This window comes from Hippocampus bargibanti, linkage group LG02, assembly GCF_051943395.1.
Source record: "Hippocampus bargibanti isolate YZ-2025 linkage group LG02, ASM5194339v1, whole genome shotgun sequence".
Classification (NCBI taxonomy): domain Eukaryota; kingdom Metazoa; phylum Chordata; class Actinopteri; order Syngnathiformes; family Syngnathidae; genus Hippocampus; species Hippocampus bargibanti.
The window spans coordinates 23,809,075-23,822,500 of NC_142735.1; the positions used below are offsets into that span (position 1 = coordinate 23,809,075).

Consider the following 13,426-nt stretch of genomic DNA (forward strand, 5'->3'; position numbering starts at 1 on the left):
GGAAAGCTTCCATGTTTCGATGGGCTCAATGAACATCATTTTCTTCACCAAAAAAAATGAAAAGTACGTATAATGTAAGAGAACACACGGTATTTTTCTATTTCTCTACCAAATATTTATTGTGTGATTTTGTTATTGTGCGTCTTCTCAACGCCAAGATACTGTATTATTTTGAAACCGGAAGTGGACTGTTCTCGCCCCCCGCCCCACTGGGCTGTCGAGCCTGACGTCACGTCGACCGCCGGGTGCGTTTGGAGTTTGACGTGGCACTCGGTATTCCGCTAAGCGACTAGTCGAGGCCAGCCGAAGCCCATCTTACAGGTAAATCAAAACAACGCCACCTTTCCACGCGTGACCACCATTTCGGCCCGACATCGCATGCGTCACGGAGCGAGTTTGTAAGTGTCAAAAACGAGCGCGCGTTCCTGTTTTCAAGGCGAACTTTGCGCTCTAAGGGGCGCAAATGGGCTAGCAGGATGCGCTCTTTGAAATAAAAACTAAACGAAACAATGTCATTGAAATGAAATTAATAAATACATAATTCTAGTGGTGTCGCTAGAGAAGAAAGCGTGAATATTCATTCTTGCTCGTGATAAATCATTTGAAACGCTAGTGTTTGACGTGGCTAATGTCCTGTCCGTCTGTGCGTGAATGAACCGAAAGGGGGTTTTGCAACTAGAACTGCGCTCCTTCGCTTTTTCATACAGGTAACTGTGATGCGTTTGCTTTCCCTTTTTTTGAGGGGGGGGGGCGAAGGGTGTCGATCAGCGGGTGCGTTTTTCGAGTTGCGCTACACCACCTGGCCACTTCATTAGGCACACCGACAGAGACGACCCTGACTTTGGGGCCCATTATCCTGATCGTTGATCGATTATTGATTCATTGATGAATGTTCGTTAGTAAATAGTGAACTGTGGTTGACTCAAAGTGATTCAGCTTAATCCAGATGTCACGAAAAAATGCAACAGGGAGATCTAACCTGACTCTAATTAAAAATGAACCAAACGATGGACCAAATAATAATATAAATAATACTGACGATAATAACAATAAAACCTCACCACCAACAATAATAATAATTCAAAAACACGAATTGAATGCAAATATTTTTGTTACTACTATCTTACTATGACTACTGCAAGCATTGCTTTTAGTGTCCCCTAGGGGTCGCAGGTTCCAAAATCGGTTTATGCCTTGTGTACGGTATACAATTCGAATTTCGAATGGACTAATGTGTTTGTCTTTTGATCATTTCTGTAACACGACTGCGTTTCTTTTGTGGAACTCCTTTTAGAAGAAAAGAAGATCAAAGATTATTTTCTTGGAGACACTCCCACCCTTTTTATCTCTAAATGAGAAATCTCAAAGGTCCATGTTGCACACACATGCAAGTGTAAAGCACCAGATGCTGTTGTTGTTGACAAATGGATATGAAATCATTTGAATAGACTTTAACCCTTTTACTGCCTTGCCAGTAATTGTGGAGCACATAAAGAAAGCAAACAATCAGCTTGATGTGCCCCCTGAACCGTTTTAACTAAACTTTACAGTACATTTTGAAGTAATGATTTAAAATTTCAAGCATTTTATTATGATGCATTTCAAATGAGGGTGCACCGTTCCACCGGACCAAAAACAAAAAAAGCAACAATTCTGTAAATTGGTACCATTTTATATTTTCAGCAATATTCCCATGCAGTGAAAAAAAATAATCAAGTGTCTAAAAGAGGATTGTCGTCACCTCCCAAAGAAAATATTATATACCTTTTTTGAATCAGTCCGTTTTAATAACTGTGCTTTTACCTCCTCACAGACTGTAGGAGGCCAATTGTTGGCATGAGAAGAGCGTTAAAATGAGTCAGCAGGGTTACATTGCCACACCCCCATACTCCCAGGCCCAGCCGGGCTTGGGGGGCTACCAAGGTGGATTCGGCCCCGCTCCTGCGCAGCCCCACTACGGGCATTATGGAGGAGTGCCGCAGGCGTTTGCGTCGCCTCCCACAGGTGAACAAATCTCTGAACAAATCTCTTGCATAGCAGAACGAAGCATGCACAGAGATGGAAAATATACTCACGTTCTGCCATTAAATTGGAAAAGAAAAAAAAGTACAGGTACCGTATTTTTCCGGTGTATAAGGCGCACCGGAGTATAAGACGCATCCCCAATAAATGGTGTATTTTCAAACTTTTTTCATATATAAGGTGCACCGAACTATAAGGCGCACCTTCAATGAATGACAAGTTTTAAAAATATGAGATATAAATATGTAAAAGTTTTCCAAATATAAGGCAAACCACATTATAAGGTGCTACAGTAGAAGTGGGGGTTAGCAACGAGTTATTCTACAGGGGGGTTGGTGGCTGCTGACAGTAGTTGCGAGACCTGTTGTGGCTCAATATGACTTCACGTATAAGGCGCACCTGCTATTAAGGCACAGGGTCATCTTTTGAATAAAATGAAGGCTTGTGGGTGCACCTTATACACGGGAAAATACGGTGCTTGGAAAAAATGACAATGTATTTAAAGGACAACCAACGTCACTTTTTTGTTTCCTAAGTGACATCAGAAAAACGTTTTATAGCATCCAAAATACCCAAAACACGCAGTATGATGTTTTTATTCATTTGCAAAACAACAATAAAAATGACTTAGTGTCCAAAATTTGAAAAAAAAATTGAACTGCGAATTGGGCATTTTCAGAAAGTCCCGCCCCCAGTTCGTGACATCACACCAAGACGTCTTGCATTGCTGGAGAATCAAAACAATGGCTTCAGATTCGGAGAATATGCTTTCTTGTTACACATCCAGTTATGAATATGAATCAAATAGTTCTGAAGAGGAAAGCATACATGTTTGCAATCGATTGAAGAATTTAGTCATTTGAAGCCATTTTACAAATTATGGACACAACTTGTCCGGAGACATCGGTTGTCCTTTAAGACTGGACTCCCTGTGTGTACTTAGCTGCGGTGAAACCGCCGACATCCTCAGGTACTGGTCTGCCTCCGCCTCCCGGGTCCGGTCCTTACAATCCAAACAGCCAGCAGAACGGGGCTCATATGCAAAGGTCTGCACATTTCCCTTTGAAATAAAATTGGAAATTGTGACTCCTTTCACATCGTTTCATTCATTCGTTCATTTAATCATCATGGGCAGGTATCCCCCAGCCACTTATGGCCAACCTCCACAGCCGTCATACAACACCATGGGCTCTCCAGCACCACCTCCACCAATGCAGCTCACCAATCAGATGGGCGCCATGAACTTGGGCAACTACGGTAGGTGGTCCTCAACAGTTCATCAGTTGGCCTCGGGGAGAATTAACATAGCGCCACTTTCTTCTTCCAGGGCCCGTTCAAAGCGCCCCACCATCTGCAACGAGCCCCATTGCCCAGCAGCCTTTCCGGGGACCCCCTCCGACAGCTTCGGCGCAGCCTCACATGCAAGCTCAGATGGCCCCGGTGCAGCCCCCCTTGCAAGCTCAAATGGCCACACCAACGAGCATGTCCATGGGTCAACCCTTCCCCGGACCGCCTTCTCCTGCGGGTCCCGGAGGGTTTCATCAGCCCGGACTTGGGCCTACTGGTCCAACTGGATACCCTCAACAAGCAGGTACACAAATGGTAACCCGTTCTGATTGCAAGTTATTGTTGAATGGAAATGACATCATAGCACCTTAGGACTCAGGTAATGACCGTCGTGGCTCACCTGTTTTCTGGGTTTGGTCGTGCGACGTTAGCAAGCTGAGACCTGTAATGTCAATTTCAGTCAACACTAAGTGACAAAATGGCAAGCCCCCCGAGATGAAGAAAAAAGAACGAGTCGAGAAACGTAAAAGGAGGGGGGGTTAAATGTAAAAAAATCTGCATTGATTTGAGAATCTTGTAGGACACTAAGGCGGGGAAATTTGGAATGCAAAATAATCCGTCCAATTGTGTGAGAAATGAGCATTCGGTTCCAAAGGTTTGAAATCGTTGAGGGATAAAGGGATATTTTTGGAGGCCAAAATAAATGCCGTCTTCAGAATTTCATTGCAGGTTAACGTACGTCACACTTTATGATCAGGTCCATTTATGGGAGGCCACATGGCAGGACCTCAGCCGGGAGGCTTCCCAGGAGGACTTGGCCCACAACCGGGTCCGCCCCAGAAAAAACTGGATCTGGACTCTATTCCAAGCACGGTGCGTGGACTATCATTTGAACCAACTGTGGAACTTTCATCCTGTCAATCAGTCAATTGATTGCTTATTTGATTTCAGACCCAAGTCATTGAGGACGACCAAGCCAGACACGGGGGACAAGTCTACAGCACTAACATCCGGGGACAAGTCCCACCTTTGGTCACCACCAACTTCACCGTGCAAGATCAAGGTATGACCCCCCCAATTTTCCCTTTTCCCTCCCACCTGGAATAAAGGCAATCCCAATTCCATCCTCACACTAGCTTTGATCCACTTTAGGCCATGCCAGTCCCAGGTTCATCCGCTGCACAACATACTCCTTACCGTGTACTGCCGATTTGGCCAAACAGTGCAAAGTGCCCCTGGCATGCATTATCAAACCCTTTGCTCGTTTGCCCAACAATGAGGTACGTTTCACATATCATCATAATTTTAGTTTTTTTTTTTTTTACAATAACTCATTCACTGCCAGACGATGTGTAAAAATGTGTGCACTCCAGTACCAGGGTTTTTGTCATTTTCACTGAAATTGCTGGACCCATAGAATGTTACATTTTAGGACTACATAAACATTCAATGCAGCGTAAAAAAATCCTAAATTCTCTTCTTTATCAGAAAAAAAAGAGTATTTCGAGTTAACTTGGTTGTAGAGTTATCTGAGCTTGAAATGGGGGTGGCTGTACAATACAAAAACGCTGCCCCCTTGTGGGAGGGAAAAACATTGCCAGAGGTCTGACCAGCTCTTTATCGGCACCAAAACCTGAACAAATTTGGGAATGACGCTCTCCGTCCGATTTTCAATTCCCGAATAAATTTGGGAATGGCAGTAAATAAGTTAATTCAGAATGCACCCTTGTTTTCTCACAAGTATGTCAGAATTCTGTAATACCAATAATAATGCTAAAACGTGAATAATAAAAGCAGTCTACATTGATATGTGTTGAGTTCAGCAACACGTAAAATATTTTTTCTGAAGTCACTGCGAAAAAATATAACACATGGTAAAATCTGGAACACACAAATTTATATGGGTTAAACTTGAAGAAAAAATCAAATCCTAATACACTCATGTTGGCTGTCGCTGCTCAACCGCATAAAAACTTATCCTGTGACTGTAAATTGTCCTTAAAAGTTTTGAAAGGCGCTTATAAATGAAATGCATTTATTTTATTATTATTGTTATTGTTATTGTTATACATACGAAAAATCTGTTTGGAAATTCAATATACATACTGTACCTCCTTTTGGATCCTGTGTCAAGTGTTCAGAAGTAAACCAACTGCACACAAAGCACCCCATCCCCCCACCCCTGTCGAACTGGTCTTATTCCAAAAGCCTTTTTCGGAAATGTTAGAATGACACTACCAGAAGAGATGAAACTGACATACAATTGCGTCACCTGCTTTATTGTCAGACTCCGATGTATCTGGTGAACCACGGCGAAAGCGGCCCCATCCGCTGCAACCGCTGCAAGGCCTACATGTGTCCGTACATGCAGTTCATCGACGGCGGCCGCCGCTACCAGTGCGCTTTCTGCAGCTGTATCAATGAAGGTGTCACAATTAAAAAAAAAAAAAGTTAAAAAGCAAAAACAAACATATTTGCATATATTCAAAACGATTTTGTGGCTTTCTCCAGTGCCTGTCTTCTATTTCCAACATCTGGATCACATGGGCCGTCGGGTGGACTTTTACGAGCGACCCGAGCTGTCGCTGGGATCATACGAAATGGTCGCCACTCTGGATTACTGCAAGGTATTTCAAACGTCGAGTACGATGACGAGCGGAGCGGATATCCTGTGATGCGTACTCAAGTTCCTGGCCCTCCACAGAACAACAAACCTCCCAAGCCGCCCGCCTACATCTTCATGATTGACGTGTCCTACAACAATATCAAAAGTGGATTGGTCAGGCTTATTTGTGAGGAGCTGAAGACGCTATTGGAGAAGCTGCCCAGGTAAAAAACAACCACCACCCCTAGATGTCACTATCGCACTCTCATGCTGCTGACGACCACCTTAAAGCAGACGTGCATGTATTCCAGATTTAAAAGGCATTTTGATCTTTTAAATGCCCAATGATTTGGGTTGTTGTGACGATGCGAACAGGTAATACCTGCAGAAGCAAAAGTCGAAGGTGTGGGTAAGACCCCCCCCCCCCAAAAAAAAAAAAAAAAAAAAAAAAAAAAACCAGCACCCTTCAAAATGCATTTTCACTTAGGCAGACAGCACTTCATACCATTCTGCACTCTGAAAAAGTCCGACATAAATCAAACCTGCTGACTTACTTGGCGCTCTAGGGAAGACGGCGCTGAGAGCTCAGCCATTAAGGTCGGCTTTGCCACCTACAACAAGACACTCCACTTCTACAACGTCAAGAGCTCCCTGTCGCAGCCGCAGATGATGGTGGTCTCCGATATGACCGAGATGTACGTGCCGCTTCCCGATGGCTTTCTGGTCAACTTCCAAGAGTCCAGGGCGCTCATCTGCAAGTGAGGAAGACCTTGGCTTGTACTTATATTGAAATCATAAGAATACATGTCAGACAAAACATTGGTACGAACGTGAAATTTGCTTTGTGCACCTCACAGCCTCCTGAGCCAGATCCCCAACATGTTTACCGACACCAACGAAAGCGAAACAGTCTTTGCTCCCATCATCCAAGCTGGCATGGAGGCGTTCAAGGTCAGTTCTTTTTAATGGGTAAGAAATTCCTGGAGCAGCTGTTGAACATCTTTCTAAATTGGATGCGGCGGTACGGTTCTTTGTGGCAGGAAGCGGACTGCAGCGGCAAGCTGTTTGTCTTCCAGTCAACCATGCCCACCGCCGAGGCTCCGGGCAAGCTGAAAAACAGGGACGACAAAAAGCTAGTGAACACCGACAAAGAGAAGACACTGTTCCAGCCGCTCAAGGGCACGTACGAGCAACTATCCAAGGACTGTGTGGCTCAGGGCTGCTGCGTGGACCTCTTCCTTTTCCCCAATCAATATGTGGACGTGGCCACCATGGCCGACGTGCCGTCTCACACCGGAGGCTCGGTCTTCAAGTACAACAACTTCCAAGTGAGGTTTCTATAACCGCTTACAATGTGCGAGTCTGCCACCTGGGTGGTTTTGTAAAATGCGCTGTCCCAGGTGGACACGGACGGCGAGCACTTCCTGCGTGACCTGAGGAAGGAAGTGCAGAAGAGTATCGGGTTTGACGCTGTCATGCGAGTTCGTACAAGTACAGGTAAGATATGACAGAGAGAGAGGTAGCCAGAAAGTTAGCTGGCTAAATATCATGCTTCAGGCAGAGGGAGAGAGGGAGAGAGAGAGAGAGAGAGAGAGAGAGAGAGAGAGAGAGAGAGAGAGAGAGAGAGAGAGAGAGACAGAGAGGGTGGTGCTAGCTAACTAGCAGGCTAAATATATATCATGATTGAGAGTGAAATGAGAGAGAGAGAGAGAGAGAGAGAGAGAGAGAGAGAGAGAGAGAGAGAGAGAGAGAGAGAGAGAGAGAGAAATAGAGAGAGACAGAGAATGTGGGTTGCTAGCGACCTATCAGGCTAAATATGATTGAGAGTGAAAGAGAGAGAAAGAGATCGAGAGAGAGACAACCGTCAAATCACGATTACATTTGTATCTTATAAAACGGTGTCAAAAGTGTTCTTTTGTCTCCTCCTAAAACAATGTTTCAGGCTTCCGAGCCACCGACTTCTTCGGCGCCATCCACATGAACAACACCACCGACGTGGAGATGGCGGCGGTGGATTGCGACAAGGTGGTGACTGTAGAGTTCAAACACGACGACGCGCTCAATGAGGAGACGGGCGCATTCATCCAGGTGCGTGTCTTGAACGCCTCTACGCGACCTGCCACCACTCAGTGACTCGCAAGAAAACCAAACTGTTCCTTGCAGTGTGCCTTGCTGTACACCACGGTGGGCGGGCAGCGGCGTCTGCGCATCCTCAACCTCGGACTCAACTGCAGCTCGCACTTGTCTGAGCTCTACAAGAGCTGCGAGACGGACGCGCTCATTAACTTCTTTGCCAAATCCGGTGAGTTGGACTGCCCGCCGAACACCAACATTGACGTTTTGTGGCTTGAGCATTTATGTCCCATCCTGGATGTCCATCTTAACTCATTCACTGCCAGACAATGTGCAAAAATGTGTTTACTCTAGTGCCAGGGTTTTTGTTATTTTCACTGAAATTGCAAGACCCACATAATATTGAGTTTTAGGACTACGTAAATTCAATGCAGCGTAAGAAACCTTAATCTTTCTTCTTTCATCAGGAAAAAAAGAGCTAATTCCCGAATAATATGGGTCTGGAGTTATCTGAGCTTGAACTAAGGGTGGCTGTACAAAGTATAATACAATACATATATATTGATTTGGGATGATTATATAGTGATTTAACAAAGCGCTAACATGGACAAAAGGCAAATGATGCACCCTCTTGGAAGGGAAAAACATTGCCAGAGGTCTGACCAGCGTGATAAGGCACCCCGACGCAAGAAAAAACAACAACTGGAAAAATTTGGGAATGACGCTCCACGTCATGCTAATGACATGAATGAGTTAATAAGCATTACCAGCGTTTTATTAGCAAAAACCCGAACAAATTTGGGGAACAAATTCACTCCACGTCACACTTTGCAATTCCCGAATAAATTTGGAAATGGCAGCAAATAAGTTATGGTCCACTGTCTTACGACTACTATCTGCACATGAGCAGGACAATTACATGTACGTAATGAGTGAAAACCCCCACCTCCGCACCCCAAAAAAGGGGGACAAATAAAACAGCTCGTGGCTTGTCTTGTCTCACCCTGCGAGGACAAAAACCGTATATGGAGCAGAAGCTGGACATCAAGAATATGGAACTTTGGCACTTTTTCTCATGTAACCTTGTGTGGCATCCACGCAGCCTACCGCGCCATCCTCAACCAGCCCTTGAAGAACGTGCGGGACATTCTGGTCAACCAGACAGCTCACATTCTGGCCTGCTACAGGAAAAACTGCGCCAGCGCCTCGGTCGCCAGCCAGGTGAGTTTGCGGAAGCTTTCGGTCTGGTCCTCCCATCACGACCCCCTGTTGTGTTAATTCCCTGACCAAAGACAAGATGGAGGCGGGTATTTGTGTTTTTTGTTGTTGTTTTTTTGTGCTGTTCCATCCACGTTATCAGTATGTTTAAAGGATATGATGTAATTTACGTTGAGGTGTCAATATTCATTGATGGATCAACAATTCATAACAAAATAGGATATTTTCAAACTGCGTACTTCTTTCACTTTAGAAAACAAGGACAACTCACACACTGAAAGCTGATTCGTACCACACATGAACAATCATGAAAGAGGACCCAATTAAAACACATACTGGTTCAGAAACACTAGCGAGGAAAAAATGTTTTATAATTAAACTAACATCAATACATTCTAAAATAAATTTATAGCCTCAGCTCTGAGAACACTGCAAATTATTTTGCGGCTCCTGTTTGTTGACTGCGGGACACCAGTTTTCAGTCTGCTTGGCCAGTTCATTCACCCAAAAAATTAAATACATAAATAGACAAATAAATAAACACAGACAAAAAAATAAAAAAAATACATGGACAAAAAAATAAATAAATATACAAATAAATAAATAGACGAAAAATAAATAGACAAATAAATAGACACAAATAAATAAACAAATCCATACATACATACATGCACAGACAGACAGACAGATGGACAGACATATTGAGTACACATACAGTACACACACACACACACACACACACACACACACACACACACACACACACACACACACACACACACACACACACACACACACACACACACACACAAACATTTGTTCGATCAGACAAGGTTATGGCCGGTCTAAATGAAGCCCCCTTTCTTGCTTGGCCTCAAGATGCTAAAAACACTACAACAAATTCCGGAAGATAAGACTTGATAATATCGTGTACTGTATCACATGGCCCATGATGGAAGCGCTTACTTACGTGAGAGAGCTGACAGGTCAAGAGTTTTTTGGGACGTACCAACGAATAGCACCAATGATGCAATGTCGTGCACATGTAACATTTTTTCCGTGTAGCTGATCCTGCCGGATGCCATGAAGGTGTTCCCGGTCTACATGAACAGCCTGATGAAAACGGCTCCCCTGACCGGCAGCACAGAGCTGGCGACGGACGAGCGGGCCCATCAGAGGTTCGCCGTCATGGCCATGGCGGTGGAGGACACCCAGCTGCTGCTCTACCCCCGCCTCATCCCGCTGGTATGGACTGCAACATGTGGAATGCGGACCAGAAAAGGACACATTAAATGTTTTGCTTTCTTTCTAGCACAACATGGATGTCGGCAACGAGGTCTCGCCTAACCCGGTTCGCTGCTCTGAGGAACGGCTGACCGACGGCGGCGTGTTCCTATTAGAGAACGGTCATGCTTTGTTTTTGTGGCTGGGCCAGGCGTGCCCCCCCGACGTGATCCAGGCCCTCTTCAATGTGCCTTCACTCGCCCACTTGCAGGCCCACATGGTTCGTGAAACACTACTCAAGCATGTTTTTGGGTCACTTTGACCCAGGGTAGATTAAACCAACTTGTTGTTTATGGGTCACTGTGACCTGTTGTGCATTTGATCTCATCATTAAAAAAAGCTGTGATTATATCTTCGTAGTTGAAAATAAGGCCAGCTAGAGAAGCTGAGTCGTGATTTTTTTGGGTCAATTTGACCTGACAGTATCCCAAACTATCAGAAACACAATTACCCTAAGATTATTTTAAAAAAAATAGCAGAACCCTTTTTTTCCTCAACATGTCAGTGTAACCTCCAACATAACAGCAACGGTAATTATCCAAAATTACCAGGAAGACAATGCAGATTGTCTACTTTAATTCAGGTATTAAAAAAACACCAGCAAATGTTTAACTTACCAGTTTATTTCTTTCCCCTTTCTCATTAGTGTGTGCTGCCGGAGTTGGACAACCCGCTGTCCAAGAAAGTCCGATGTATCATTAATGACCTTTTGGACAAGAGGCCCAGATCTATGAAGGTAAGAAACTTTTGTGATACGACATCAGTGCACAAGCGCAATCACTTTGCAAACTTCAACAAAAAAAAAAAAATCACATTTTTTCCATTGCAGCTTCACATTGTGAAACAAAAGGACAAGCCAGAGTTGATGTTCCGACAATTCCTGGTGGAGGACAAGGGCTTGCACGGTGGCACCTCCTACCTGGACTTCCTTTGCCACGTTCACCGGGAGATCAGACAACTGCTCAGCTAAAAAAAAAATCCCTTCTCCAGAAACTCACAAAGGGACTTTTTCCACATGTCAGGACCAAACACGGACATCAGAAAGAGTTAACTTGAACCATGCAAAGTGCCAAAGTTGCCTTCTGTGCTCCCTCCTCCCACATTCCTGCCTTTTGAGCGACTCCAGACAAACAAGGCGCCATGCTGCACAATTTGACATGTAACTTGGATTGTTGTACTTTTGAAGCATATTTTCTGTTACTTTTATGTCAATTCAGAATGATGCTAAAACTTTTCTTCTCTTCGGGAAATTTTCATTTCATGGTCTGTAAAACTGTCCGCGTCACCTACATTGTCCTTTTGTGCTGCCTTCATGTTTTTACAAGATAAATGCAACTTTTACCATCTGCCTTTAGTGGAAATCTTACAGCCTATTTGGTTTGTAATAAAATATAAGCCCAGGTCATTTGAATATGTTTTGATAAATATGAAGCAATAATAGGGAGGAAAAAAATGACACATGCGTGAGTAAAACGATTTTTGACGCCGCAGGGGGCAGCACAACACCCACCCAAAAATAATAACGTGCAATAAATTTGCCAAAATTCTAACCTGAAATTCTTCGGGAAAGAATGAATATTGGACAAATACATGTTCATAGGTTTATTGTGACTTTGTGGAATTTACATAAAATGTAGAAATGCATCTTTATGACTTTTGCAGTGACAGATTTGTTTTCCTTACCATACAAGGAGATAATAAAATGCAACCCTCACGCCTCTGTCGGAAACAGAGAAACAATAATAAGCATCATTTTAAGGAAAGCAAATGAAACGCATATACATTGCTTTGAAAACAACTATATTTCACGTCTGTCTCCTTAAAAACCGCACTACACAAATGAGCATAATGCGTTGTATAAATAACATAAGACGACAACAACAAAAAGTGCTGAAAAATAGCAACATAAAAAATAGAAAGTCAGTGTTTAATGTTCTATACGTACATTTAATACCAACCATTTTCTCCTTCCAGCCTTCTTTTTCTCTACGTGACCGTCCGAGTGTATATCTACAATATTATCAGTGATTCTCACCATATGTGGACGAATTAATTTATCGAATAACGTTATTAAATAGAAGTGATTGCGTTTGAAAATCAGCCACGAATGAGGCATTTTAAAAGCGTGCTTGTTTTAAAAAGTTCGAAAAACCACTATATACACTCGAAAATGAACACCCGTTACGAAGGCAGTGGTTCTTAATCTGGGTTCGACCGAACGCAAGTTGTTCTGTGAGTCGAGTTTGACGAAGCGTGTGACTGCAATGAAGTGCGAGACACACAGGACAAAGGTCAATTAACTATGACACGCCCTCTACCCTGGCTGCAGATAATCACGTGACATTCCTTGTCCAATAAACTCTGGGCAATGGAATTCGCTTCGTCGTCAAGCGTGCCAGTCGTGATGGCACATCGTCTAATAAAAAAAAAAACTTGAAGGACAACCAACGTCACTTTTTTTGTTTTTAACTGACACCAGAAACATGTTTTATAGCATTTAAAATACCCAAAACATGCAGTATGATATTTTTAGTCAAATGCAAAACATCAATAAAATGATTTAAAGTGTCAAAAATCTGCAAAAAATGGAGCTGCGAATTGGGCATTTTTAGAAAGTCCCGCCTCCAGTTCGGAGTTGGAGAATAAAAACAATGGCTTCAGATTCGGAGAATATGCTTTCTTGTTCCACATCCAGTTATGAATATGATTCAAATAGTTCTGAAGAGGAAAGCATACATGTTTGCAATTGATTAAAGAATTTATTCCGTGTCATTTTGAGGCAAACTTGCGGGGGAGGATGTCACACCCAAAAATGGCCACCGCTGTGAGGAATGAATCAGCCCGTTTCCACAGGCTGATAAATTCCTTCAATGGAGCTTGGACTCCCTCTTCTGGCGGCTTTTGGGTGCAACACAAGGTTTTCAGACCAAACAGTAC

The 13,426-nt window shown here is 43.5% G+C and overlaps 1 protein-coding gene and 1 long non-coding RNA gene across 3 annotated transcripts; one reads left to right on the forward strand and one right to left on the reverse strand.

Moving 5' to 3' along the window:
* Positions 1-220: 220 nt before the first annotated feature.
* Positions 221-12,086, forward strand: sec24d (SEC24 homolog D, COPII coat complex component). 2 transcript variants are annotated; one of them, XM_088990346.1, is made up of 22 exons: positions 221-321; positions 1,814-2,004; positions 2,966-3,068; positions 3,158-3,279; positions 3,350-3,613; positions 4,067-4,182; positions 4,261-4,372; positions 4,462-4,589; positions 5,597-5,735; positions 5,821-5,936; positions 6,014-6,138; positions 6,481-6,672; positions 6,772-6,865; positions 6,955-7,242; positions 7,315-7,411; positions 7,857-8,002; positions 8,078-8,216; positions 9,090-9,208; positions 10,271-10,450; positions 10,518-10,709; positions 11,136-11,225; positions 11,319-12,086. In XM_088990346.1, exons 2-22 carry the CDS (start codon positions 1,854-1,856, stop codon positions 11,457-11,459), a joined length of 3,054 nt encoding a protein of 1,017 aa, XP_088846472.1. In that variant the 5' UTR covers positions 221-321; positions 1,814-1,853; the 3' UTR covers positions 11,460-12,086. The 2 variants fall into 2 exon arrangements, with proteins under 2 accessions (XP_088846472.1, XP_088846473.1); XM_088990347.1 differs by having other exon boundaries at positions 2,993-3,068.
* Positions 2,961-5,719, reverse strand: LOC148902078 (uncharacterized). Its single transcript, XR_016114234.1, has 3 exons — positions 5,582-5,719; positions 3,710-3,751; positions 2,961-3,082 (listed from the first exon to the last, which is right to left on the reverse strand). It is a non-coding gene; the product is annotated as an uncharacterized LOC148902078 (long non-coding RNA).
* Positions 12,087-13,426: the final 1,340 nt, after the last annotated feature.

Bases quoted from the DNA above. Each gene is read 5' to 3' on its own strand.
- sec24d (XM_088990346.1), top strand. From the start codon at position 1,854: ATGAGTCAGCAGGGTTACATTGCCACACCCCCATACTCCCAGGCCCAG. The intron at 6,866-6,954 runs GTCAGTTCTTTT...TCTTTGTGGCAG, and splicing joins CTGGCATGGAGGCGTTCAAG to GAAGCGGACTGCAGCGGCAA. The intron at 10,451-10,517 runs GTATGGACTGCA...CTTTCTTTCTAG, and splicing joins ACCCCCGCCTCATCCCGCTG to CACAACATGGATGTCGGCAA.